At 37.0% G+C, this 26,426-nt stretch overlaps 2 protein-coding genes across 2 annotated transcripts; one reads left to right on the top strand and one right to left on the bottom strand.

Moving 5' to 3' along the window:
* Nucleotides 1-360: 360 nt before the first annotated feature.
* Nucleotides 361-12,425, bottom strand: khnyn (KH and NYN domain containing). Its single transcript, XM_042512430.1, has 9 exons — nucleotides 11,921-12,425; nucleotides 10,680-10,935; nucleotides 8,491-8,625; nucleotides 5,386-7,148; nucleotides 4,176-4,306; nucleotides 2,973-3,069; nucleotides 2,218-2,325; nucleotides 1,840-1,941; nucleotides 361-1,574 (listed from the first exon to the last, which is right to left on the bottom strand). The coding sequence occupies exons 2-9, from the start codon at nucleotides 10,896-10,898 to the stop codon at nucleotides 1,214-1,216; spliced, it is 2,916 nt and encodes a 971-aa protein (XP_042368364.1). The 5' UTR covers nucleotides 10,899-10,935; nucleotides 11,921-12,425; the 3' UTR covers nucleotides 361-1,213.
* A 2,057-nt stretch (nucleotides 12,426-14,482) lies between these two features.
* On the top strand, nucleotides 14,483-25,000 carry ripk3 (receptor-interacting serine-threonine kinase 3). Its single transcript, XM_042512470.1, has 13 exons — nucleotides 14,483-14,571; nucleotides 16,465-16,628; nucleotides 16,705-16,873; nucleotides 17,196-17,351; nucleotides 18,151-18,299; nucleotides 19,691-19,740; nucleotides 21,187-21,348; nucleotides 21,464-21,546; nucleotides 21,662-21,725; nucleotides 22,023-22,087; nucleotides 22,918-22,969; nucleotides 23,093-23,295; nucleotides 23,535-25,000. The coding sequence occupies exons 2-13, from the start codon at nucleotides 16,471-16,473 to the stop codon at nucleotides 23,742-23,744; spliced, it is 1,521 nt and encodes a 506-aa protein (XP_042368404.1). The 5' UTR covers nucleotides 14,483-14,571; nucleotides 16,465-16,470; the 3' UTR covers nucleotides 23,745-25,000.
* Nucleotides 25,001-26,426: the final 1,426 nt, after the last annotated feature.

The following is a 26,426-nucleotide window of genomic DNA, read 5'->3' as shown; positions in this document are numbered from 1 at the left end:
AGCATAATGTTAAATATTTTCTGTGTGCTGCATGCAGATGCCTTTCACAAGTGTTTAAACCTTTGAACACAGAGCAAATTGATTTCTTTCAAAAACACGGGAAAAAAGGCAATGAGCAACTTTTTTTTAACTTTCCAATTTGAGTAAAATCTGGAGCGTATGGTATCATAGTCACTCTCGGCTCACACTTCCAGATAAATATAAATGAAGTGCGACCTCTGGTGGACATTGTCTTGAACTGCAGTTTATCTAAATGCTAAATTTATTGTCAAGAGATTCTTATTCTGAATAAATGGCGTTCGACAGCACAACATGTAACTATCCACATTTACAGCAGCTGCTGGGTATACTGAATTTCAATTTATAAATTTAATGGGGTCACAGAAATTCAACACAGTCCCAATAGTGAGCATGAAACTGACTTATTTCACAGAGTTTATATGTGGAATTTTTAAGTTTAGTCACTAGTTGGGCTTTTACAATATATATATATATATGTATGTATGTATGTATAAGATCAAGTGTACAGAATATTGTATGGATTGATTTAGTGTTATTAGAGCATTGCAAAATGATGTCCACTCCTACAACTGGTGATAAAATAAATTATCACAACAATAATCAGTAATAACCATGTGCCTCCCCAATGCTGACCCCATATAAGCCAGTTTGCAGCCTTGGATCCTCAGGTGGGGCCCTTTTGGCCGTTCTAAAGTCGAGGCTTAAATCTAAAGGGGACCATGCATTTGCATTTAGGGCCCTTTGTTTTTGGAACGACCTGGTCGAGGAGATAAGAGTGACCTCTTTTAAATCACTTCTTAAAACCCATTTTATAGATTTGCACAGGACAACACAGGATGCTTAGGGAGAAGGAAGAGAAGATGCGAGATAGACTCCAATCTGTAGTCGTTTTTTTTTAAACAGTTATTTACAGTTTACAGTGACACAGCAAACATGAAAGGGAATGCGTGATACAAAGAACCTATATTCAATGCATAAGATCATAATTAAATTATATGTGTTTTGGACAGTCAGCAGAAAGTTCCACCACTCATCTGATACGTCATCTTTTGATACAATCTTTGCTAATTCAGATGCATGGTTCAGTGTGATTTTTATATCAAACAAGGGGAAAATTCAAGGTTAGAAAAGCCTCAATAATCCCAGAAAAAAAACACTAAAAGACGTACAGTTCTACTGCTGCAACATCAGATCAGACAGCACGTTTATGTCCGTCTCTGCCGGGTGGCACTGCAGCACCAGCGCCACCATGTTGTCCTGACCCGGAAAAAACCTGACAGAGCTGCTCTCTCAGGCCGGCCGTTTCCTCCGGGCCCCTGTTTGCGCCAGACACCAGTCCAGAAGCTCCAAGCTGCCACTGCTGGGCTCCCATGTCCCATCCCTTTCCATGTCCTCTCCCTTTACCCCGGTTCCCTCCACCTGCTGTTGTGTTTAAGGCTCCGCCCAGTGTTCGGTCGCGAAAGTTGAGCACCTCTGTTTGGGAGCGCGGAGGTTTGGAGGAAGGGAACGTGGTGGCAACACAGGCAAAAGAGTGGTTTCCTGGATCTGGAGTCCTGAGAGGAAATAACAAATTTCACTCAGAGAAAAGAGCACGATACAGCTAAACTTGTTATTGGAAACATGTAATCTTAGGTAATTGTTGTAAATTTCTCAAGAGTTTAGGTCATATTTTATTTTATATCATGTCCGGTTGTGCTTAGAAGCTTTTATTAGTGATTCTTGAGTACTGTTGTCCACAGTCATTCCCAGCTGTTACAGCACAGACAGTAGGAGGAAAATTAAAGCATGTGAACATGTCCTTGAATAAAATAATAATACCTGTGCTCAGAGCGCAGGAAGTCATCCAGGTGAGGCCCTCCTCTGCCCAGAGGGTCGTCTGGCACCATGAAGTGATCCCCCACAAATGTGTACTGAAGAAGTCTGCGAGAGGGGGAAACATAAGATCATACCACTGTATTCAGCCTTATAAAATATATTTTACTTATTTATTTGGAGAAAGATTGCATAAGATCAAAATCCATCAAAACCTTTACATGTATTTAGATAAATACAAAGATAAAAAACAAACAGACAATAAAAACAAAACTCAGACATATACGATAACTTCATTGGTATCCTCACAATATACTATGACAAGTGGCCATGATCAACTTCACTCAAGTACTTTGAAGCAACCACATTTGAAAGTTTTTATACCTTTTTTTGATGATGTCCCTCCAGACGGGGGACTCGTCTGAAAGGTCTCTCAGGTTGTCGTTAGTTACAATCACTCCGTCTGTCCTCTGTGCAAGCTGCAGCATGAATCTGTGGAAACAGGAATAGAAAGATTTCAAAGCAGCTTGGAAAAGAAATGAAAATCTTCTGGTCTTTGGCACCCCATAGTGGTGCTCTCAAACACTTGTGTGTATATACATATATATATAATATATATATATATATATATATAATAGTAAATTGTGTTTGCTGTGCAAAAAATCTCAGAAAACAAAAAGCATTTGTAAAGTTTAATAAGCATCCAATGCCACATGTACTGTAAAATATTCTGTTAGAATGAAATGGTTAAGTATGCTCTTTTTTGTATAATACCCGCGAAAACAATATAACATGATGAGTAGCGGTCGACCAATATTGGTTTTTCAGGGCTGATACTGATAATCGGCCGGGCTGATTCTCTGTCGACTCCTAATGATGAGTAGCATGTAGTACATACTGTGTAGAACTAGTATTTACTATGGATTTTGTTGCTGTGCAAGTGTGTAAAACAAATGAATATAGTAGTTATTTTCTTCTATTTCAGCATCCTCTCATTTCACAGGAGCAGGAAATGAAACGGTAACTTTCTTTTTATAGGCTTGCTTCTCTAATCTCTAGGCTTCTGTTGTTGTTGTCCTCCTGTTATGACAACATAATGAGACTAACACAAGTTTGTTTTAAAGCAGCATTGCGTCTACCTGTCGTCGTACGAGCTGATCCTCTTGCCCTGGACTTCTCTGGAGGGCGTGTAGGAGAGCAGGCCGAGCTTCTGCAGCTCAGTCAGATAGTGCTGCTCTGTGAGGGCAGGAACAAACAACGCTATGTTTAGTCTGCACTGAAAGGAAAAAACAAACGCCCACACACACACTCATATGTTCGCCCAGTTCGGATAGTTTTTTTTCCCCTTTATGTGTGACTGAAATAAAGACCAAGACACGCATGAAAGTGCAGAGGCCTTTGTCAAATGCATTGCGTGGTTTAAAAAGACAAAGGTTAACTGTGAATGTTCCTGCGAAGTTTTTCTTGGCACTCAAGGTGTTTAACAAAAATATTGTGGAGATAACGAATAATTTGATGAATAAAGTTGGACATAATTTAGTTTTCTAATTCTAATTCTAGTACCAAATAGGTATTATGAAGAATGTGTTTACATCTTATTGCTAGATACTTTTCTTTCTTCTACATATTTAACTTTATTTTCTATAAATCCAAAATATTTACATTTCTTTTTCTATATTTAAGCTACGTAAAATAGCCAAGGGTAATATGAATGCACCATTCCATATAGTGAATGGGATTAAAAAAATGCAAATGCAATAAATATTTCATTTATACATTAATGGATTACCTGATCTACAGAAAATATTAAAAATCAATTTTGATATATACTTATTAATAGTGAAAATGCCAAAGGTTCCCTTTTTTCCAGGTTCTCAAATGTAAGGTTTTACAGTTTTTTTGTTTCATGTGATTGTAAATTGATGATTTTGGACTGAAAACATATTTGAAACATTAGCTTAGTCTTTAGTAAATGTCTTATATTTTATCAACTAAACTACATTTTTTAGCACAATCCAGAGAATAATCTGGAGATCAGAATCAGAATCCGGTTTCATCGCCAAGTACATTTACATATACAATGAATCTGACACTGGTGTTGGTGCAAAACAATTAACATAAAGGACGAATAAAAATAGTGAATTTGAATAGAATAGGACATAAGATATAAAAATATAGAAGCAATTTAAACATATAAAATGACAAAATAGAATACAAAGAACACAAAATGTATGTACAAGATTGATCTATAGCAGAAACAATCATTAAACCGTAATATCAGTTATATTTCCAGAATTAAGATATTATGTTTAAAACACTACACGGGCAGCAGGAAGTGTTACCTTTAATTTTGGGGTCGCTCTTCTGTCTCCACTGTGGCAGCAGGCAGCTGATGTGACGATGACCTCGGTCCCAAAAGTGCTGGACGGCCAGAGCGATTCCTCGACAGGAGAAGAAGTGACCCAGCCCGTGACTGTGGAAAACACGAACACTATGTAGAGTTATACCAGAAACAAAATGTATTTCTCAAAGCAGCTGCAACAGGTGAAGTTTTCCCTTATTAGTGATTTTCCAGACATGAGGAATGCCTCTAATTTTATTTTTCGATCATTGTTCTGCCTACCGTGTTCTCGGCATTTTGCTTTACCACATGGATAACTGCAAACTGATGCAAACTTTATAGCCGTGTTTGTAAAATCAATAGCACAACATCTTCTGTGAATCAGACGTTAAGACCAGGCAGATATCGGCTAGTGATGGGCAATTTTCTTCATGCTTTCTTGAATTTGCTCATCAATCTTCACTTCACTTTGAAAACTATCCTACTGTACCGGAAAGTGTGGATTTTTATCTCTTTATTTATCTCTTTATTTAATTTCTTTTATTAGGTACTAACTCTTCTTCTGCAACATCATCAGTATCCAGAGTATCCAATAATGTTTGTAAAAAAAAAAATCTATATTATATTTCTAATATAATATCAGCAGATTCTGTAACCTGTGTGTTGCTCTTCAAATTGCTAAAGGTACTGTGTGTTTTTGAGAAGGTGCATGAAATACACAGGATGCAATATTCAGTCCTACTGCATGTTTCATGCTTTTCTGCTTGAAAATACTTTTAGAAAAATGGCTTTGCAAATGTTTTAAAGAAGGGAAATGCATTCAACGTTCAATGTTTATTTGATCTTAAGGATAAATAAAATAAGTTTTAGTGAGAAAAACTGAATGTAAACATAACTTTGTCCTTTTTGCAAGAGGACTCAACAGGACATGTACAGAGCATTTAACAGTTTTTTGGCATATTCTAATATACTTTTATATTTCATTTTTAAAATGTTATTTTCAGAACCAAAACATAACATGAAGATCCCCAACTATCATGTAATTTTTTTCTTTAGTGTCAATCCCTTATGTTATTTAACTATCTTTTCTCAAACAACAAAAGGGAAACACTCGACACACATTTCCATCCAATATCAACCCTGATAATAAATCAATAAAAATATTTAAAAAACACACATTTGAGGATGCTTATAACAAACTCTATCCCCACCTCATGGCCACGTTGCTCCCATCGATGATAATCGTCCTCAGTTTCGGGTTGCCAGGTTTGTCTGTTAGCTGAAGGTCGAAGGGCATCTGCAGACCCTCCAGGAAACGCTGCTCCCCTGTCACCACCACCGAAGAAGCTGTCATAAAACCTCGTCTTTCCCTCGCTCTGGTGGGAGACAAGTCGTTCCCTCTGGGGGGCTGAGGGGCTTGGACCGCTTGTTTTAAGGAAGACTTTGGGTTTAAGACATTGTCTTGGTTTGGATGAGTTGGTTTTGAGGTGGGCTGATTCGGACAGTAGATGGTTTGGTTAAACTGTTTGTTGGGTTTGGTGAGTGGATGATTCAGGGATGGGGGATAAATAGGCCTTGGTGGCCCTTTGACTTCAGGCAGGTTGACTTGATGTTGAGTTTGTGAGTTTGTGAGTTTGTGGAATTTAATAAAGTCAGGTGCAGCTAGGTCTAACACTTCTTCTCGTCTTTTATCATCAGATTTTCTCTTTTCTGCAGGTAAGAAACGCTCATTTTTTCTCGCATTTTCTTCAGATGGTCGAACTTTTGGTCCTTCTTTCTCCAGCACCACGTCATCCATCTCTCTCGGCCCCTCCCTGAAGTTGTCCGTCTCTTTGCTCTCCTCTCTCTGAAGCTCCAGGAGCAGCTGGTGAGTGGATCCATCGGGCAACATGTTGTAGACTTTGGCCACTTTCTGCTCCATGTACCCACAGCTGGCTGCCGCTTTCTTCACCACTCCCAGGACAAAGTCTTCCTCCTGTCCTTCCTCTTTTTCCTCGGCACTACCTTTTCCCTCGCAGTGTCTCGTGCTTCCTGTCGCGCCCTCACAAATGTCCCCCATCTCTCCATTACTACTTATCGCCTCATCTCCTCCTACTTCCATTTCCTCGTCTTCTCTGTGCTCCGTCTCACAAGGCCGGTTCCTCTCACTCTGATTTAAGGCAACACCATCCTGAATTTTCTTTAACTGTTCCCGGTCACTGCGATCCTGCTCTTGTTGAACTACGTCCAGTATCTGCGAGGCCTCTTTAGGTCCCGTTCGGGCAAGGACTCGTTTCACGACATCCTCTGTGTATCCCATGGCTGTGAAGAACTTCAAAAGAAGCCAAAACTCCTTGTTTTCACCGGCCAACTGCAGCTTCTCTTCTCCCTCCTCCCCTCGTCCCTCCCTTACTGTGGTACCCAGTGTCGCTGCTTGCTCCAGCTGCTCTTCCTCTCCTACCTCCTGTGGAGAATGCACAAGTCTTTGCTCAGCGGCCTCTGCCCTCCCTTGGGCGCCTGAAGACAAAAACTCAAAAAAGGAGTTTGTGGCTGCAGAGTTGTTCCCCGAACCTGCAGTCATCCCTTCAACCCACCGATCAGTAGTCCTGGAAGGCTCAGGGAGTGTGTAGGTAACTGTGGATGGTTTGTCCCATCTACCCCCTGAATCCTCAAGTGATCTCGCCCCTGAATTTCCATCCATCAGTGCTGGTCGGGGGTTGGATCCAATCCCCGAATCTTTTACCAAATCCAGCAGGATTTCCTTCACTGATCCTGGCAAAACAAGAAGATCCAGGATGTGCTTGTCCTCCCATTTTTCCACCAGAGTTTTGAACGCCCGCCGTGATTCTAGAGACTCGCCTGGGACTCTGTCTCCAGTGTCAGAGCGTCTGGACTGTGTGCCCTCATACCGCTCCACCAGGTCTGTAATGAGGGAGTAGGCTCGCACTACCGGCTCTGCCAGACCTGAGATAAGCAGGAATCCTGTCGAGCCAACCTGGTTTGATGAGAGGAAAACAGAATTGCATTAAAATTAGACCACTTAATGACATTACACACTGGACCTTCAACACTGATACTTTACCATATTTTCAGCTGAGTTTGACCACTCACTCCAATTTTAATACAGAAAACAATCTAACAATACACACAGTTTTTGGATCATATCTTTGGAATCAGCTGATCAGGTGAATCATGTTGAAAAAATCTTTTTCCAATTAAGGTCTGATGACACATTAATAATTTCCAAGCAATTTACTGCAACAATAAGCCACTAAAGTGAAAAAGAAAGTTGCTATAAGCAATAAAACTTCCCTGAGTTACAAATTTGCATTCAAACAAAATATGTTAAAAATAGGTTGAAAATTCCCAGTGACGTCATGACAGTGTTACATTAAGAGACAGTTGTTGCTTCATGAGGGGTAGGGCATATCTTTCACAGATGACATTGACTAATAATGTAGTTTCTTGTAATAATAATAATAAGAAAGCAAGATATCACATTATTAGTCAATACCATTATTGAATCATCAGTCAAAAATGTCAGTCAGTATGTCTGTGGGGGATTTGTACAATAACGGAGGCGAGTGATACTGAGTAAGTGTACTCCTTTTTGGAGTCATAACTGCAAAAATGCAGACAAGCCAAAAATATTTTTAAATTCAGCATGACTCATACTTTCACAGGACACCATAATGTCTGATCTCCACTGCAAATAAACATCCATAAATCCACTTAGAAATCATAGATTAAATAAGCTGCTTATAACTCATGGGTACATTGCAAATAGAAAGCACTGATAGCTAATTTGGCATATTTAAAATCTTTTGAAACCTTTGCAAATTAATTAATTTAGGCTTAATTTCTTTCAAAAACATGGGAATAAGAAATAAGAAATAGCCAAAAAATGCACAAGAAAGTAGCAAAAAGTTACAAGAAAATTATCTGAAAAAACACACAATGACCTTTAAAAAGTGACACACACACACACACACACACACACACACACACACACACACACACACACACACATACACACACACACAAACACACACACATACCTTGTGGAAGGAAATCAAAATACTTGTTTAAATACTTGTGAATGGTGCCTGAATGCTGCACAACAAAACCGATTTCGATCCAGGTGTTTAAGGGTTAATGGTGCCAATTTACCAAAATGTAAACCAACAAACAAACAAGCTCAAGTTGCATATTAGACTTCCTCGCTGTTCTGTTTTTGATGGCTCTTCTCCTTTATTCTGGGTAATTAAAGATATCCTAAAATCTGCTTTGTGACCTTTGAATGTAGTCTAAACAAAAACCCACAATGCAACACTCACCACTATATGTGCAGAGGTGCTTTTTGTCAGGCAGTCCATGAACAGCCCTCTGGCTCCACAGAAGATGCAGTGAAGGACCCCGGGATAAGAAACCTCCTGCTGCTCCTCCTGGTTCACAAGTCCTTTCACGAATAACTACAAAACAGAAATATTATTTCTGTAGTAGTGAAAAGTGGTATTCAAAATAATATGTGTCCATTTTGGAATAAAGAGTTCATTATATACATTGTCTTTAGACTGAAACTCCCGTTTTACACTGTCCAGGGAAAAACAACCAGGGAAAATTTCCACTAAAAACTTTGACTAACTCTGACTCATGAAGCTTCTTTTAGCTTCAGATTAACTTTGGAATGATTTTCTTGGCTGTGGATTTTATTTTGAAAGAGAATGAAGACGGGATCTCATTATCCAGTTTGAGCTTCAGACATGATAACAGCAAGCTCAACCTGTTTCATAGCTCATACGGGTGGCTGACTACTTTTATTATTTCACTTTACTTTCAGTGTTGTTTTCACCAGTAATATGCTAATAATCAGAAGCACTTGTGTTTAAATGCTTTGACCTTTAAATGGTGACTTTCATGCACTCGAGATCACAGTCGGGTTTATTTTCGCCTCTAAATCTTTTCTCTGGAGATATCTCTCCGATGTTATTCATCTTTTCTTTTTGTTCCTTTGGTCTTGTCTTTTTTTTCTCTTTCACATTTGTTAATCCACATTAGGACCTTATTGTTTAGATCAGGATGGGTACACGACAATGGTGGGTTAGATGTAATCATGAGTCAGTTTTGGGTTTTATGAGAACATTCTGAGTTGTCAGGAGATTATTTTAGAGAAAGAAGATATTAATTATATTTAAATATTGTTAAACAAACTGAGTTGTGTCTGGGGTCAAAAATATATTGTCATATATGTGCTTGACAATTATGTGATTTCTGTTTTTTATTGTCTTGGTATTAAACGAGGACACACATTTCTCCGAGGAGGGAAATCTAAATGGAAAGGGAAATTGTCCATTGCAATTTGTGAAAACTGAAATTATCAAGACTAAGTGCATTTACTTACTATTCACTACTGTTGTTCTGTGTAAATATTTCAATATTTTTAAACCCCTTGAGTAAATTGTTTTGATTTCTTTAAAAAAAAACATGCGGAAGAGTCAACAAGAAATTTTAAAGGACATGGCCAAAGAATCAGCAAGAAACTAATTAAAAAGCTAAAAGAAAATAACCTGAAAAAAACCCAAAACAATAAAATGTAAAATGTACATTTGTGCAATGAAAATTCAGTATTTTATCTATCTATCTATCTATCTATCTATCTATCTATCTATCTATCTATCTGATGTAAATCTGTATTCTTAATTCAATTTGTGATTCCAGTTATTTAATTATCTTTTTACTGCATTTTCCAATACTTTTTAAATCCTCTTTATCATGTAGCAATTCATTTATTTTTAAATGATGGACTGGTTGTTTTATGTTCTTTTTGTAAATCCCTTTTTAAGTTGGTTACTGGTTGATGGATTAACAATTAATTTAATAAATTATTTTTATAATTTTTTTTGACCATTAAAACATCAAATAATGATTTACTTACTCATTACTTACTTACTGTAATTTAGTCCGTTTATTTATAGATTAATAAATAAATTCACATACAAAATTATGAATGTTAGTCTTATAATTAGTAATTAATCAGTTAAAAAATAAATGCTTTATCACTATTTCCGTGACACTTGTGGTCCGCAGAGCTTATGTTCATGTGCATACACCAAACAAAAAGACTTTGCATTTAGTTTTAAGTCATCATAACATTATTTTCATTTTGTGAGGTCAGTCATTCTGAGTGCATGTGTCAGCAGGTTGACCTCATTTGGACTGAAACTCAACTCAGACTAATTATACAACATTTAAAAACCCTCCATGAGTCATTCACCAGCACCAAGGCCTTTTGTCACTTACAATAATGTCAATAAAAATTTCCAAATAAAGGTTCACAAACTTCAAACAATAAAACTAAATTCCAATCAGCACAGCAACAGAGGTTGGATGATTGTGTGCTTTAAGTCATATTAATCTAAAATATGTTTTAGTATTGTGCGAAATGGTTTTTAGACAAGGTTGCTGGGCAACATTGCCCAAAGTCAACTCTTGATGTCAAACATCAAACAAAGAAATCTCGCCTTACTTTGGCAGCTTTCACATCGTTCCTCTGCCCTCGTAGTTTCAGCCATATCTGCCCGTTGTTGTCATGAGACATATCATCAGTCCCGATCCCAAAAGTCACCCTGAATATCCGCTCCACCGTGCCGTGCAGGGAGGTCAGAGAACCACGCAGCATCCCGGCACACGCAAACTCATCCTCCACCTCTGACTCTCCTCCTCCATCGCTTCTCTCACTGTCCATCCCTTCTTCTCAATTTGGCGGCAGAGTGTTGAACATCCTGTGAAAAACACAGAATATCAAATGTTTACACATTTTGGCGGAAAAAAGGCATGAAGTCTGATCTCACTGCAAGAAAATACAAAAAAATCATCCTGGAAACATTTAAAAAGCATTAAATATACATGTCTGATACCTGCAGATATTGTGACTTATCCTGCATTTACTGTACATACAGTGGGCCTTTTTTAAAATTATTAAATTATCTCTAATTATTACTAAAACCTTTAACTTATATACAGAAAATATTTTCATTTCTATAAATATATAAAACATGTTGATTTACATGAAGTGCAAATGCTAATGTTGTTTTGTTCTAATTGTTGTAATATATGGTAAAGGCCTATGTGTAGTTTTTATATAACATCACTGATGAATGCTATGTTACAGTTGAAACTCTATTTTTTTACTGTATCAAAGTACAGTGTAATTTATTTTAATATGAACCCCATTTGGCAAAAAAACAGAAGTAAAACAAACAAACAACTAATTGACAACAATGAACGTCTAACAATGTATTTTCAATGTATAACAACTGCATTTTTAAAGTAAAATCTTAATCTGAAAATTTAGTAACTACACTCGTCGAATTAAAGTAATCGAGTATTCCAGCTCCCTTTTGAATGTAGCAAAGTACAAGTAAAAGGTAAACTTTGTAGCTGATGCACATACCTTTGCAAACTCCAACATGTCAACAATGATGCAGCGCTTACAGTCTGTTATTAGTATACTAACACATTACGTGCAACATGCTTTTGTTCAGCAACACTCTTATTTCGGCTGATCTGTAGAGAAATTTCTTTACCAGCGTACAAACCATGGCCTAATGCCCGATAATGCTGTGAAACATTTATCTTGATAAATAAACTGTTGGACGCTCTTTAAGCAAAGACAAACGAAGAAACAGATAGTAGACAGTTTAAGGTTCTTTTTAAAATAATCACTAAAACGGTATAAACGTGATTTTTTTGGTCTTTTTTTCTTACGTGAGGTCGATCGCTCTGCGTCTTCAAAGTTTCGTTTCCAGCAGCTGTACAGTCACCGAGACGCAGTGCAGCTTCAGGCTTCCGCAATCATACAACAACAACAACATGGATCAGACCAAAGTTCAACCAATGTTGTAATGTCACACAACGATCGCAGAGGCGAGATGGAAAAAAATTCACGGAAGAAAGACTGTGCTTGCCGCGGGTGGCGGATGAGGAAGCCCGGAGCTGGAGCCAAACCACCGATGGAAACCCCGAAGACAAAACCGAAACTAAACTGTAAACAGTTTATCACGCATTCAAAGCGGATTCTCCTGTCTGGGTGTGGGGACATAGCGTCGCCGTGACACCTAAATAATGTTTTTATAATAATCCTATGCACTCAAAATGCAGCTATGGACTCTTCTCCTATGTTAAAATGTATCTAAACGTCCAAAAAATGCACACAATGTGTCTTCAATGATAGCATTTTTTCCCCAACGTACACGATTATTATGGCGAATAATACGCAAAAGGCGTATAATTGTACCCTATGTTTTAAAAAAATATTTATTCAAAAATGTTTTGTTAACTAGTGTGAGGGTCAAACAGGAGATAGAGGGAATTTCCACTGACGTCAGAAGCGGGGGTTTTCTGTCTGTCTTTCCTGCTGGTTAACTCCTAGTTGACTGCTCACTGGCAGACAGGCTTTGCAAATAAAATACAAAGGCTCTTTGTAACGCATTTTATGTCTTGATATCTCCTAACCCAGTGGATAAATAGATTTTTTCTAAATGCAATTTTATCTTTACAGTGGTTTCCTTGGTGCAGTTAATCTGTGTCAAAGACAGGAAGAGAGAGGTTACCTCCTACACTACATCCTGTCTTTCTCTATTGGGGTAACATGTAACATCGAATGGATCAACTGGGTTCAAAGTATGACATTTAAAGGATCATTCTGACTATATTTGGCATTAAAAAGTATATGTGTGCGGTGGTGAAAGTATATATACTTTAATACAAGTAAAAATATCCCTATATAATAAACATGTTACTGAACCTAAGTAAAAAAAAATACTGGCGTCAGAATATTTTATGTACCAAAAGTACTGGTTATGCAGAATATCATATTTAAGATAATATGTTGCCTATTATATTATGGTTTTATAATTACTGATGCATTAAAGGTGCAGTAAGCGATTCTAATCTAGAGCACTTATAGTCAAAGTCTAAAAATGGTACCAGATCCTGGGTGTTTTAAGAAACGCGGTGTTTCTCTGCAGTGTTTGAGTCACCGCACTACTATGTTTTTCACCAACCTGTTCCCTGCTTTTCCGGTGGTGTTTGTGTCACCAAAGTGGGCGTTTTAAGCCAAAACATGATCTTTTCTTGCCTACCCACACCTTCACCACAGCGTTGTTGAGACACATAGTTCCATCATATTATCTACAAAAAAATGTACAGCACAACATAAAAATATTTGATTTCAGAAAACTACAATGCAAACAATTTTTCTGGTGACTGCGTTGGAAAGGGCCCTGCCTCTAACACTGTATCCAGTTCTCTTCATACGTCCATTGGTTGTATTTGTTTGGGTGTTGTCGGTCCAGTATCGCAGACTAATGTGTATGCATCACCTGCAGCTGATAAATATGGAGTTAATTTTAATTACTCCGCCCATGCATCTAAAAAGTTTTGCTTAATCTATAATATTACAAAATAATTTACTTGTTGGTGTAATCTAAATCTGGAAAGTAACTAATGGTATCAAAAATGTAGTGGAGTCAAAAAAAAATTCCCTCTGAAATGCAGAGGAGTGTGACCTCACTGCAAAGAAGTTGTACTGGTTTGCGTGAGGTGATAAAAATGCTTGAGGTAATCCAGGTTTGGCATTAGTCAGTGATTAAAAGTAACACCACCTATTTACTGTAAATGAGTTTTCAGACTACGCCCTCTGCTGGCAAAACTTAAAATAGCCATTATAGTCTTTTTTTTCCACATCAGTCTTTGTGTAAACATTTAATAATCTCGGTAATAAAAAGCTTGGGTTTGTGATGTGTACATTAGGTTGGGTGGTGTAGTGGCTTAAGTATCTTGTAACCACAACTTCTCTGATTTGCAGCTTCATATTTCAGTACATAAATAGCTTTCTTTTCCTCTATATTAGACAATTTGCTTCTTGACTAACACATTAAAATGTAAAAAGTAATTTTAAAAATGAATAGAAAGCAGCAAAATGAGAAAATTGGCTTTTCTTTCCAAAAATGAGCCCAGGACAGAGTAGAGTGTCTATATATCTGATTATGAGATTTTTCATAGATATATTGAAAGGTATTGAGGAAAGAAATTATATAAAGAAAAAAAAATATTACAAAACTTAAAACAAATTAAATAATTATAAAAAATAAACACACAAGCAGTCATTAATCTTATGAGGAATAAGGTTAATAAAAATCATTTTAAAAAATCCTTTTGTCTCCACACACACTTGCCTGTTTGCTGAGCAGTCCATAAGCAGAAGTGGAAAAAAATAGTTTCACTTCTGTTCCCCCCCTCTCAACGCGGAACAAGACATGCTGCTGCTGCAAGTAGAAAGTCACTGAATGAGCAGCAGGGTTTTTACTCTCCGGCAGTACTATTGAACGATGAGGAAGAAGAATATATCCCTAAGGGTGAGTGGATTCCCTGTTTTGAAAAAAAAAATCACCTTAGTGTTTTTTATTACTGTTTTGAGTGTCTGTGGTGTGGATTTGATCAGGAACTTGTCAGACAAGCCACTTGCTGTGGTTTCTACCTTGTAATTTATCTTATCATTTACACTAGCTGGAAATGTTAAAGTTATGGAGATATGTTCTTTAACTACAGTAGACAACTAAAATGGGAAGAGTTTACGAGGTGGAACAAATACTTTGTAGTATAATGTAATCTAATACAATAACACAAAGCAGCAAAAATTTAAATTGAACCAGTCTTAAGAAAAACTGAACTGTTAGGGAGAATTATCGTATTTTACAGGCGTTTTTATTATTTTGTCCACCCCTGAAGCTTTCTGATATGGGTTAGGTAGCCTCAACAACAAAGAAGGTGGTTTCCTGTTGTATGTGTGTGACATTATGTGCTTGTAAAATGTTGATGGCCCTGTGTGAAATACAAAATCATACACAAACACCGAATAAGTGAAGTTAAAGAGAAAAGGTGAACTCAGTGTTAGATACTATCAGCATTGGGAAGATTTGAAGGTTACAAGTTGCTAGTAACGCTGTTAAAAATGTATTAAGTAATGAAATATTTTAATTACTTCAACAAAGCAATGTAACATTGCATTTGATAACTTTTTGATTTTTTTATGTAACAGATTACTGTTACATTAACCCTTTACAACCTGAGCAAATTGGTTTGATGTTTTCAAAAACATTTAGAGAGGGCAATGAGCAACTAAACAAGAAATTGCCCAAAATCAGCAAGAAATTTGTTTTTAAAAAATACAAGAAAATGTAAAAGGAAAAAAAGGAAGAAAATGTAAAAGGAAAAAAAGGAAGAATAAAAAAACAAGAAGAAAATTACCTGAAAATTAGAAAAAAAGAAAAAAGGGTGTAATAAAATATATATTAACAAGGAAATTACTTGGAAAAAATGCGAATATATACATATTTCCGTAACATAATTTTACCGTATTTGAATTACTATGTGGTTATTTGGGGCAATACCTACAAAAGCACCCCACAACTAACATGCATACTGTGTCTAATTTAATACTGCGCAAATAGTGTACAAAGAAAGAAATAATCTGTTACCTGGCAATATACAATAGATGTTCTCTGACAGAGAATGGGGTTATAACTTATAACCTATAACAGGAAAATTCAATCTGAAACAATGTTATGCGCACACAAACCTTAAAAGTATGTGTATGTCTACTTGTGGTGTGCTTTCGTGGAATGGCCTGGAGGAAATCAAACAAAGTAAGAATATCAGACAGTTTAAAAATATGTTCAAGGAGAGATTTTTTGCAAGGTACAGAAATGAGGGCTGGGAATGTAAAACAAGCATTTTGCTTTTTCTTTTCCTTTTCCAATATTAAATGTAAAATTCATGTTGATTTTTTGAAAATATGTTATATATATTCATGATAATTTTTTTGTCTTTTTTTTATGTGCATAATATTTTATTTATTATTATTTCTTATGTTTGAAAGAAAGTATATTCAGTTCAGTAAAAAAATAAATAAATAAGATAAAAAATGATGACCTGGTTACTGAAGATAATCCACAGCCGAATGCTATCTAGTCACATTATCTTGGACAGAGGGCAAACATTTCTACGGCCGATATCTACAATCCTTGGCAACTTACACCGTTTAGATAAACACCACTACAGGTATGAGGAAAAATACATATTCTCGATTTGGGAGTGAAGAGGGCAAAAAATTAAAACTGGGCGCTGTCACATCTTAGCATTAAACCAGCCTCCCCAACTGGGTAAGATCCTCTTTATTTAGAGGAACTATGCTTTTCATTGTTCTGGCCTGTCACGGTTAAATTATTCTGAATTATTTCCCCCTTCAGTGAAGTATGGCACTGTTCAGCTGTGCAGCTCCAAGTTGGATTGAAGACTCCAGCCTACAAGGCTGGAAGGTGATTGGCTCCGGAGGTTTCGGACAAGTCTACAAAGCCAGGCACCGTCAGTGGGGCTGCGATGTGGCCATCAAACTGCTTCATTATAATGACGGGTAAGTGATTATAGAGAGCTTTCTGTTTACATTTAAATTATGTGGTGAACTACTTCTAATGCAGACATACACACAGGAACAGTACGTCTTTGCTGCGTGAGATCGACATGATGCGTCAAGCAAGCAGTCCGCTTGTTATTCAGGTCCGAGGGGTGTTCAGGGGTCAAGTGCCCAACTTTGGCCCGTCAACGCATCTCGGCCTGGTCATGGAGCTCATGGAGAGAGGATCACTGGCTTCCTTACAGGTAAGTGTGGGAAGCACTTATATCTTGTGTGTAAGATTTAGGGGGATTTAGTAGCATCCAGCGGTGATGATCGCAGATTGCAACCAGCTGAAACTTCTCCTGATTAGAATTCTGTCAGTGTTTACCCGAACTATCTGCAGAGGTCTTTTTTCTCTCCAAAACAAACACACCAGGTGATTTAAACTGGTAAAAACATTGAACAGAACAGGTGATTCAAAACTTTTCAATGTTAGTATATATATGGTAGAAAGCATATGTATCGTTCCTTTACAACACAGTCTCCAATATATGTAGATCTATAACTATGGGAACACTCTTACAGCAAACTTTAGGTGGAGCACCACCCTGGCCGCTTGTCTTCAGACTGGCTCACCAAGTAGCTCTGGGAATAAACTTCCTCCACAGTCTGTCCCCTCCCCTCCTCCACCTGGACCTGAAGCCCAGCAATGTGCTGCTGGGGTCTTATCTCGATGCCAAGGTTTGTCGCAAGCTTTTAAGGAAGGCAACGCCTCTTCCTGCTCACTTTATATTGTTTTATTAGTCTGCACTCTGCACTGTATAGCAACTCAGTCTTTATGAATACTACATGGAGCCTGAAAGCAGAGGTGGGAGTAAATTGCACATGTGCACGTCAAGACGAGTCCCTGCCATGAATCAGGAAAGACGAGACAAGTCATTGCTCAGGTCAAGAAAGTCACAAGTCAGGTCATGAAATTTTGATGCCAGTAGACTTTTAAGTTCCCGAAAAACACATTCAAGTACTTTTCTTTATGGGTTTTGTGGCGACGGATGAAGTTGGATGTTGTGATGGTCGTGTCACTGATTTTTGAGCTGCAGACTTTGCGTACCCCTGTTGTTTTCTTCTTGCTGTCATTGACAAAAATTTAAAATCCTATACAAATTTTAGATTTTTGGATTAACTTGCTCCATGATAGCTGCCCTGTGTATTGGTTTGTATCTTTGGAGGTTAACAGGTTTGTGCACATTTTCACTAGAAAACATCCAATCATTTTCAGACACAAAAAGTTACTTCTCAATATTTACAAAAAAGCAAATATTTAATCCGAATTTGTGATCAGCATCTGACTTGAGTCTCCCAACTCTGCCTGAAAGTGTAAGCCAAAAGTTATAGACATGGTTTCCCCCTTTCAAAAGTATTGAAAGGGTTTTACTATTTTGCAAGACTTACTTCAGCACATGCACTTTTATTCATGTAGTTATATTCTACCACTGGGCATCATCGACCTTTAAGCTCTCTGTTGCTTTTCTCTCTCCAGCTTACAGATTTTGGCCTTGCCCGGTTTTACCACAGCATTAAGCGGGTTTCCAAGACTGACAGCGAAGGGGAAGGAGGGACGCTCAGCTACATGCCACCAGAAGCGTTTCACGCATCATACAACCCTACCCGAGCCTCTGATATCTACAGGTACAAGGGGACCGGACCAGTACATAAATAATAGGGTTTTATTAATCCGTCCAGTTCTCATGAGCCAGATATTTTAAGAATGCCTTGAGGAGATTTCTTCAAATTTGGCACAAATGTCCACTTAGACTCAAAGACCAAATTAGATTTTGAAGATCAAAGGTCACTGTGACCTCATCTGTCTCATTCTTGTGTATACTATATCTCAAGAGGGAATTACTTTAAATTTGGCACAAACGTTCATTTGGACTTAAGAATGAACCAAGTACATTTTGGTGGTCGAAGGTCTAGATCACTGTGACCTTGTCTGTCTCATTACAGTGAACGCAATATCTCAAGAACATCGCAAGGGAATTTCTTCAACTTTGGCAAAAAGGTTAACTTGGATTTAAGAATGAACCGAGTACTTTTCGGTGGACAAAGCTCAAGGTCACATTGACCTTGCATCTGTCTTATTCCTGCAGATGCAATATCTCAAGATCATTGTAAGGAAATTTCTTTAAATTTGGCACCAACATTCACTTGGACTCAAGAATGAACTGAGTATATTTTGGTGGTCATAGATCAAAGGTGAAGGTCACTGTGACCTTGTCCGTGTCATTACTGTAAAGGCAAGATCTCCAGAAAATCACAAATGAATTTCTTCAAATTTGGCAAAAACATTTACTTGGATGGAACAATTAAATGACAATATTTTAAAGGTCAAGGTCACTGCGATCTTCCATCTGTTTCATTTTTGTTAACATGTTATCTCTAAAAAACCTTGAGGGAATTTCTACAAATTTGGCACAAACATCCACTTTGAGTCACAGATTAACTAATTTGAATATGGTGGTCAAAGGTCAAAGTCACTGTGACCTCACAAAACATGATTTTTGGCCTCAAGAAGTCATACCCGAATTTCACACAAATGTCTGGAAGGACGAAATGATAAAGTGATGACATTTTATACCCAAAAGGTCCAAAAGTCAGCTTCACTGTAATAAAGTTATTGTTTTACAATAAATATAAGCCTATAAGCTTACACTTTATACACTTTTGCACACTTGTTAAACACAGTTTCAGTATTGGCAGGAAGTCAGAATATTAATTGTCTAATCATTTTACAGTTAAGGGAAATGTTTTACAGGTGTACAGTAAAAGCGTTTACTGTAATCACACTTCCAGATTGTCAGGTGGCATTTTCATCGGTCAAACCGCACCCAAATGCTTCAGCACCTCTTAATATTTTGGACTCCAAATATTCTGGCACCTGTTTTGTTGACATTGAATAACCTAATTCTTGCATGAGAGTCGGTTTATAGATCGAAACAAACCAGCCATCAATAAACCAGGGTGTGACTGTTATGGTATGAATAGTAATCCTGGCATGTCACTCCCTGTTTGTCTTGCAGTTATGGTATTCTCTTATGGTCCATTGTCACAGGGAAACAACCATATGCACGTAAGTGACTGTTGTGTCTCATTGCCTTTCTTAGTCATTTTATCTCAATCTTTGCTACAACTATCCTCCCTTTTTTTTTTCTCATGATTTTTTTTTGACACATAGTGCACAAATGGTAGGACTTTATAGGTGTAACCACACCTACCATTTGTTTGCTTGGCTTTGAGTTGTAGGGTAATGGCTTGTAAACAAAAGTCATGTGAATGAAAGCATATTGCTTTGCAGTTTTAGCAAGACCACCGAATTTATTTTGATGTTATAAAACTTTGTTTGGGCAAACATGAACCAATGCCAGTGAAAACTGATGCACCCTATGTTACTTGCAGCTTGTTAATATGAGGGAGCGGGGGTAAGTGTGAGTGTTTTAAAGGGACAAAATAATGCAGATACAAAATATCTAAAAAAGAGATAAAACAGCAGCAGTTGGGTTTGAAATACTCTTTCAAGCCGTCAATAAACACTGTGAGACAATGACAATTACAATTGCTATCTAAGTACTATAACACCTATATGGACAGATTATTCTGCATAAAAGAATACAAAAATACACATTTTTTCTCTTACCAGTAGTTTTTTTTTTTTATCAATCAGATTATTTTGGTGTAAGTTGCTGAGTTTTTAGATGTCCACTTTAGAGATGCTCAAGGTGCCCTTGTAAGAAATATAGGAAATATTTTCTTTAGTCATAGTTTAGAAGAAAACAAGTTGTATTTTTACTAGATTACCGACTTTTTTTCTCATAAAATGATGACTTTTTTTTTCAGCAAAGTTACGACTTTATTCTTGTAATTTTATGATTTTAATCTCACAAATGTATGACTTTTTTCTCTTAAAATTGTGATGTTTTTCTGGTAAAACTGTGAATTTATTCTGATAATATTAGGAGCATATTCTTATAAAAGTGCAACTTTATTTTCAAAATGCCGACTTACTTCTCATAATATATGAATTTTTATTCTCAAAATCTAGATTTTTTTTAAAAACCATGGCCCTAATCCTCCGTCTCAACCATCAGTCGTATCACCACACAGACACATGCATCTACTGCTAGCTCACCTGGCGCCAATAAATTTGCTAAAATTATTGCTCATCTGAGAAAGATACCATTAATGTTTACATCTTGCTTTGTCACAAGCATGAGCCTCTCATCAATGAGTCAATGCAAAGTCAAAACAATTTGTAAATGATGCTAAAAGGTTCCTGAGGTGAACTGCAGAGCGAGGTGAAAATCGTCTCTGGATCCGTCTCTACAAGTAACACCTTTTGCACTACACATCCTCATTTGAATCTTTGTTATTGTAAAAATATCAGTGAATGCAGATTTAAACAAATATGAAGAAATATCTGAATGCAAGCATCAGTCCAGAGCTTATATTCAGGTATTTCCGATGTCTCACTAACCTCAATGCCACTCTGACAGCCTTTTTAATCCTTCCTCCGCTGTAGATGCACAGTCCAGCATAGTGCGGCTTCGCATCCCGGAGGGAGACCGTCCATCGCTGGAGGAGATCATGTGCCATGCACAAGGGCTTGCAGGGCTGACAAGGTTGACTGAGCTCATGATGCAATGCTGGGACACAAGACCCGAGCAAAGGCCCCTCGCTTTTAGTGAGAGAACTACTTCATTTACCTTTGAAACTCTGAAATGACACAAAAAATTCTACTTTTAATACTTTGTAATGTTTGGCCCTAATCTTATATCTGTGCTCTGTGTTGTTTACAGAGTGTACAACTGTGACGGAAGAACTGTATAAGATGCACAAACATGCCATCAATGATGCTGTCCATCAAGTGGTGAAGCAACTAGTGAGTGACAAATCTCTTCATAAACACTTCTTTAATGCTGCAATGCTGTAAAATTTGACATGACACAGCAATCGACAGTTCTTAGAATTGTACTTCTTTCTCTTCCTCTTTCCAGGACCAAAGGGAAGAAGAAAGGATAACAGAGCAGGTTCAGCGGGGTCAAATCACTCAGAAATCAGGTCTTGTTACATCGTGATGTATTTTGTGTTTTCAGATTTGTGTTTTCAAATGCTTATTAGCAGCACAAAAGGGTTCACATGCTAACTTTCTGCAGCTTTCAAGTGCATCTCACAGTCTTCATGATAGGAATCAGAGCTAAGATTATTTTATTAAAATGCTTTTTTTAAAGTGGTTTCACTAATTGACTTTGATTTAACAATGTTGAGCCGTATTAATAACTGACAAACTGTTATTTTCCAGCAGTAATTTTCAATTTTATATTGTTTTATTTGGTCTTGTTCCATTTTTGTTTACAGAGGGTGAATGTTTTCAAGAAGAGAACATTTGCGATAGCGTGCCGACAGGTCCGCCACCAGTACAGGTGAATGTTTAAATTATGTGTACTGAAAGGAAAAACAGAATATAACACTTTAACGTCATCATCAGTCTCTTTATAGGACAGTGTAGATTACATTTTTCTTTTAACCCCAGAACGACTCACTGTGGTCTGTGAGATATTGTTTTTTTTTTCCTTACCTTGTTTTTGTTTTATCTTTTCTATCTAATCTCTATCTTTTTGCTGCCATGGGGACAATGTGACATTCATCACTTCCTGCTGCACAAGGGAAATTTTCACAGGAAAGAGACACAGCAAATAGAAAGTTTGGATCAAGGTTAGGCAATCAGTGACAGAATATTAATATGAATATAAGCAAGAAAATGAGTTTTAGGGCATATTACTAATATTTAAATGTCATAATAGTTTATCGTGCAGTATTTTTGGAAAAACTCTTTTTTTCTCTCTGGATGACAGATAATAAGATATCTTCTCACGTGAATGAGTGTATTTCCTAAAAATGTCAACCTTTTTTTCTAAGTCTTGTGAATCATTGATTTCACCTGTTTTGTAGTCTCTCCTTGTTTTTTGGCTTCTGCCATATCTGTTCTTCGTCTACAGGCAAAACAATGCAGACTAACAACACAAAAGAAAAACAAAAACAAATTTCCTGTGTAGCAATTCTTTTGTTTTATGGGAGACCCGATTCAATATTGAGAAAACAAGTAGGAAGTTCCAAATATTTAACGTGGTATAAAAATGGTTTCTTTCTTTTGATTTCTTGTGGTGTTTTGGTTATTTCCTACTATGCAAAACACATGTGCAAACTGCTAATTAGCTCTACTCAATGCAACTTTTTCTGACTTTCGTTGCAGGAACGGGCTGACGTCCGGCCCGCGAATCAAAGAGACCAAGTGAGAGTCAAAGGTAAAAAAGGAAGTTGGTGAAGCTGCATAGAAACCACCAAACTAGGACCGAAACTTTTGTTTTTAGGTCACAAATCAGACAAACAAATCATGTGTCATGGCAGATACATTTCTTCCCTTTCAGATCCGCATTCATTTCAACCTGTACACATGCATCATGGTGACGTGAGACGCCCATCAACAAACTACAAAGGGAAAAGCTCCTCTGGTAGCCCCATTGGGTCGGCACCGTCGTCTCCTTCCTCTGGGAGGTCATCTAAAGGCAGAACACAACCGCCGAAAAATTCTCAGCTGGATTCTAGAAAACAAATGTCGCCACAGTACCAGGTGGGATTTTTACTTTTCATCCCTGCATTAAAGATATGTTTCACATTAACCATGTTCTGCATTAAAAATAAATTATATTTATTTTACTAAAGGTTTTTTATGAAATGAAGGCAAGATTTTTTTGCACTTAGTGTCTAACATAATAAATTCTCATGAATGCTGCATTTATCGAAGACTCAAGCAAATATTTCATCCTAGCTGCTGCTGACTTTCACTCTTTTTATATTTTCTATCTGCAGCGTCAGTCTTCCAGCCCCGACACTCCTTCTCCTGCATGGAGAATCCAAATGAACCTCAGCAATGTAACCGGATTTCAGCAGGGTAACAACAACACCATGCACATCCAAGTTTTGGACCCCCGAGATAGGAAACGACATCCAACAGCACCATCTCGCCTCAACCTCCCGCATATAGGAAACTGGAGGGACAAGACAGGAGGCGTGGGCTGAGTTCACAAGCAGCTTTTTAGTTTTAAGTTCTCTATTTTTTTCATCACAGTTCTCCATGCTTGGTTTTTCCTTTGTTGCATAACAGGAAGGTTGTGTTTTGCCAGAGAGGCATTTTCTATTTTCTCTATTTAAATCTGTGCAGGATTAAGATGTTAAAATAATATTTAATAACGTTCCTTATTTAGTTTGCTTCCTGAGTCTGGATTTTTAAACCAAGGAGCAAAAACCTCACACCTTTACATTTTTTTGCCCTGTCAGCACTGGTAGCCGTCAATAAACACTGCCAAGTCTGGTCATATGGTTTTGCTTTTCCGCCAACTGTGGTCAACAAAAAATATCCAGAACTGCAGCGCCAGCTCACATTCAGATGCCAAAAATCACCTGAACAACAGACGGACAATTAATCAAAAGGTCGAGAGATATATATATATTCTCTACTGTTTTTTTTTTTGGTTTGTTTGTTTTTTAATTTAGCCTCAATGCCAGGTGCACACATTAATGTTTTTTGATCATGTGACTGATCATCAATCTGTACTGTATGTTTTAGACAGTGCAAATGTTCTTTGTACTCAGTGCATTAATATAGTGTCATTTATACCTATGTGTCCTTGTGTGGCTGTACTTTTAACATCCAACGTTAAACATTTTATATTCCTTTTAAATTATTTTTTAAGACATATATTTTTAAAATGAACGTCTACAATCAAACACAAGTTTGAATTTTCACACGTGTGTATAAAATGATTCACAAAAGACATGCAGATGATGTAACGGTGCTGCTGTGAAAAGTTAGCATCTCAGTAGAAGCATGATGTAGCTTCAATGAAGTGCTGGAACAAGCATGTATGGAAAATGTATGTTATATTGCTTTGTAGAATGCAAACAAACATGAATTTAAAGGATAGGTCTGGGACAGTTTTATGGGGTTTGTTCACAGTAACGAAAATATAAAATATCCCAAGACTAATCCTTTCAACCTGAAGGTACTAAATGGAACTACTGTAACTGAAACATTAAGAAACAGATTAATAATGATGATATTAATTAAAAAGTGCTGTTTTTGTAGATTTAGAATTCTTTATAAATGTTATGTTTGTACTCAAATGTTCTGGGAGTTGTATTTATGTTTTTACTTTGTCATTTGGTCCAGTTGCAAATTGAAAGTCTCAATTCACATCCCACACTCAGGGTTCCTTGATGACTTAATTTCAGTTTTTATATGTCAAAGAGTGAATATAATAAAGCGAATGCATTAATTTCTTGCTTTCTTTTTTTATCTCATTGCAATGTGAATATTTTTAGTTAAGGACCTGTAATTGGTGAATATCCCAGTATAGTACATGCTACTGTATATCACTGCGTCCCACTATTGGGGTGCCTACTGCCACTAGGGGTCGCCAAAGTTTCATGGGGATGCCCTCTTGAACAAGAGTGACAAAACTTCACTTTTGTACTCTACCGGCCTTGTCCTTCATTAAAAAGGTACACACTTAATGCAACCACGCAGAATTGCCCAAAAAGAAGCCTGTTAAGCATATATAATGCTAAAATAATAATTAAAAAATAAATAAAATTACAAAATATCAAACAGACATCATACAGAGAGGGAATCGTGTAGCAAGTTCCTGGAAATATCAGGAAAACTCCTGATTCCTGTAGTTATTGTGTTCAGTATGTGGGGTAATTAATCAGTTTTTCTGCACAATTATTGTTATACACTGAATATATTATGAAATATCAATAAAATGTGTCACTTTGTCAGGGGTTGTCAGGTAACTTAATGATAGAGAAGAGGTTTCTCATGGAAAAAGGCTGGGAACCACACATAATATTTAATATCTATGGATGCAAAAAGTGCAAAAATTAATAGGCAGCTTTTTTTTTTTTTTTAAAAAAAAAATGCTTTGGGGTTTAAATCATATTTTAATTGCATTTCCCTGATTTTTATCTCTGTAAAACAAATATCTTTGAAAATCTTGCCTTTTCTACTAAATAAATATAAGCTGCACCCCTCTCCCCACCTCAATAAATTTAGCACAGACCCTAAAGTTGTTTCTTTGATATGTTTTGTTGTTGACATGTTTAAAGCCATGCGGTGTTTATTCTCTGTAATCTGTCAATCGTTTTGGCAACTTTCATTGAGCGTCTGTAGGTGGCACTCTTGTATTTATTCTTTATTTTTTTGTTTGGCCTCTTTCACTCTGTGTTTATCTGTTTATTCCAAACAAATCACTTCTGTTGGTGCTGAAAATGTATAATTTACTACTAATTTTCCCCCCAACAAAACAGCATTTTTTTTTTGTTTTTTTCAAGAAAGATCCAGTTAATGCATTATTTTGTTTATCACAGGAAAGGGAAAAAAAATCAAAATAAACATTCATTTTTATTTAAAAATGTCCTAAATTATGATTTAATTTTACTTTAAATGTTAAAACTTCTTTTATGATATTTTCTGTTATTTATTAATTGGTGTTTATCTGTTTTTGGATCCAAAATCTTAACATTGTTTTGCACTCCATACACGAATCTCCAAAGTGCTAACACAGGCCTCTGCTGTGCACCTGGGCGTTGAGACTAATCGGTTGTGATGGTCCAGTGTGATCTCAGCAGGCATCTGGCACTGGACCCCTTCCTTTAGTGCCAATCCTCCATCTGTCACCGGATCCTCCGCAGAGACACGCT

Source organism: Plectropomus leopardus, chromosome 23 (assembly GCF_008729295.1).
Source record: "Plectropomus leopardus isolate mb chromosome 23, YSFRI_Pleo_2.0, whole genome shotgun sequence".
Classification (NCBI taxonomy): Eukaryota; Metazoa; Chordata; class Actinopteri; order Perciformes; family Serranidae; genus Plectropomus; species Plectropomus leopardus.
The sequence above is the reverse complement of the archived record's forward strand: the minus strand, read 5'-3'. Positions and strand labels throughout refer to the sequence as shown.

What these genes read in the sequence shown, in the direction of transcription:
- ripk3 (XM_042512470.1), top strand. Translation starts at nt 16,471, where the DNA reads ATGGCACTGTTCAGCTGTGCAGCTCCAAGTTGGATTGAAGACTCCAGC. An exon ending in CTGCTTCATTATAATGACGG is followed by an intron (nt 16,629 to 16,704) that starts GTAAGTGATTAT and finishes ACATACACACAG; the next exon opens with GAACAGTACGTCTTTGCTGC. An exon ending in GATCACTGGCTTCCTTACAG is followed by an intron (nt 16,874 to 17,195) that starts GTAAGTGTGGGA and finishes ACACTCTTACAG; the next exon opens with CAAACTTTAGGTGGAGCACC.
- khnyn (XM_042512430.1), bottom strand. Translation starts at nt 10,898, where the DNA reads ATGGACAGTGAGAGAAGCGATGGAGGAGGAGAGTCAGAGGTGGAGGAT. An exon ending in ATCAGCTCGTACGACGACAG is followed by an intron (nt 2,326 to 2,972) that starts GTAGACGCAATG and finishes CTGTTTCCACAG; the next exon opens with ATTCATGCTGCAGCTTGCAC. An exon ending in TTCCTGCGCTCTGAGCACAG is followed by an intron (nt 1,575 to 1,839) that starts GTATTATTATTT and finishes ATTTCCTCTCAG; the next exon opens with GACTCCAGATCCAGGAAACC.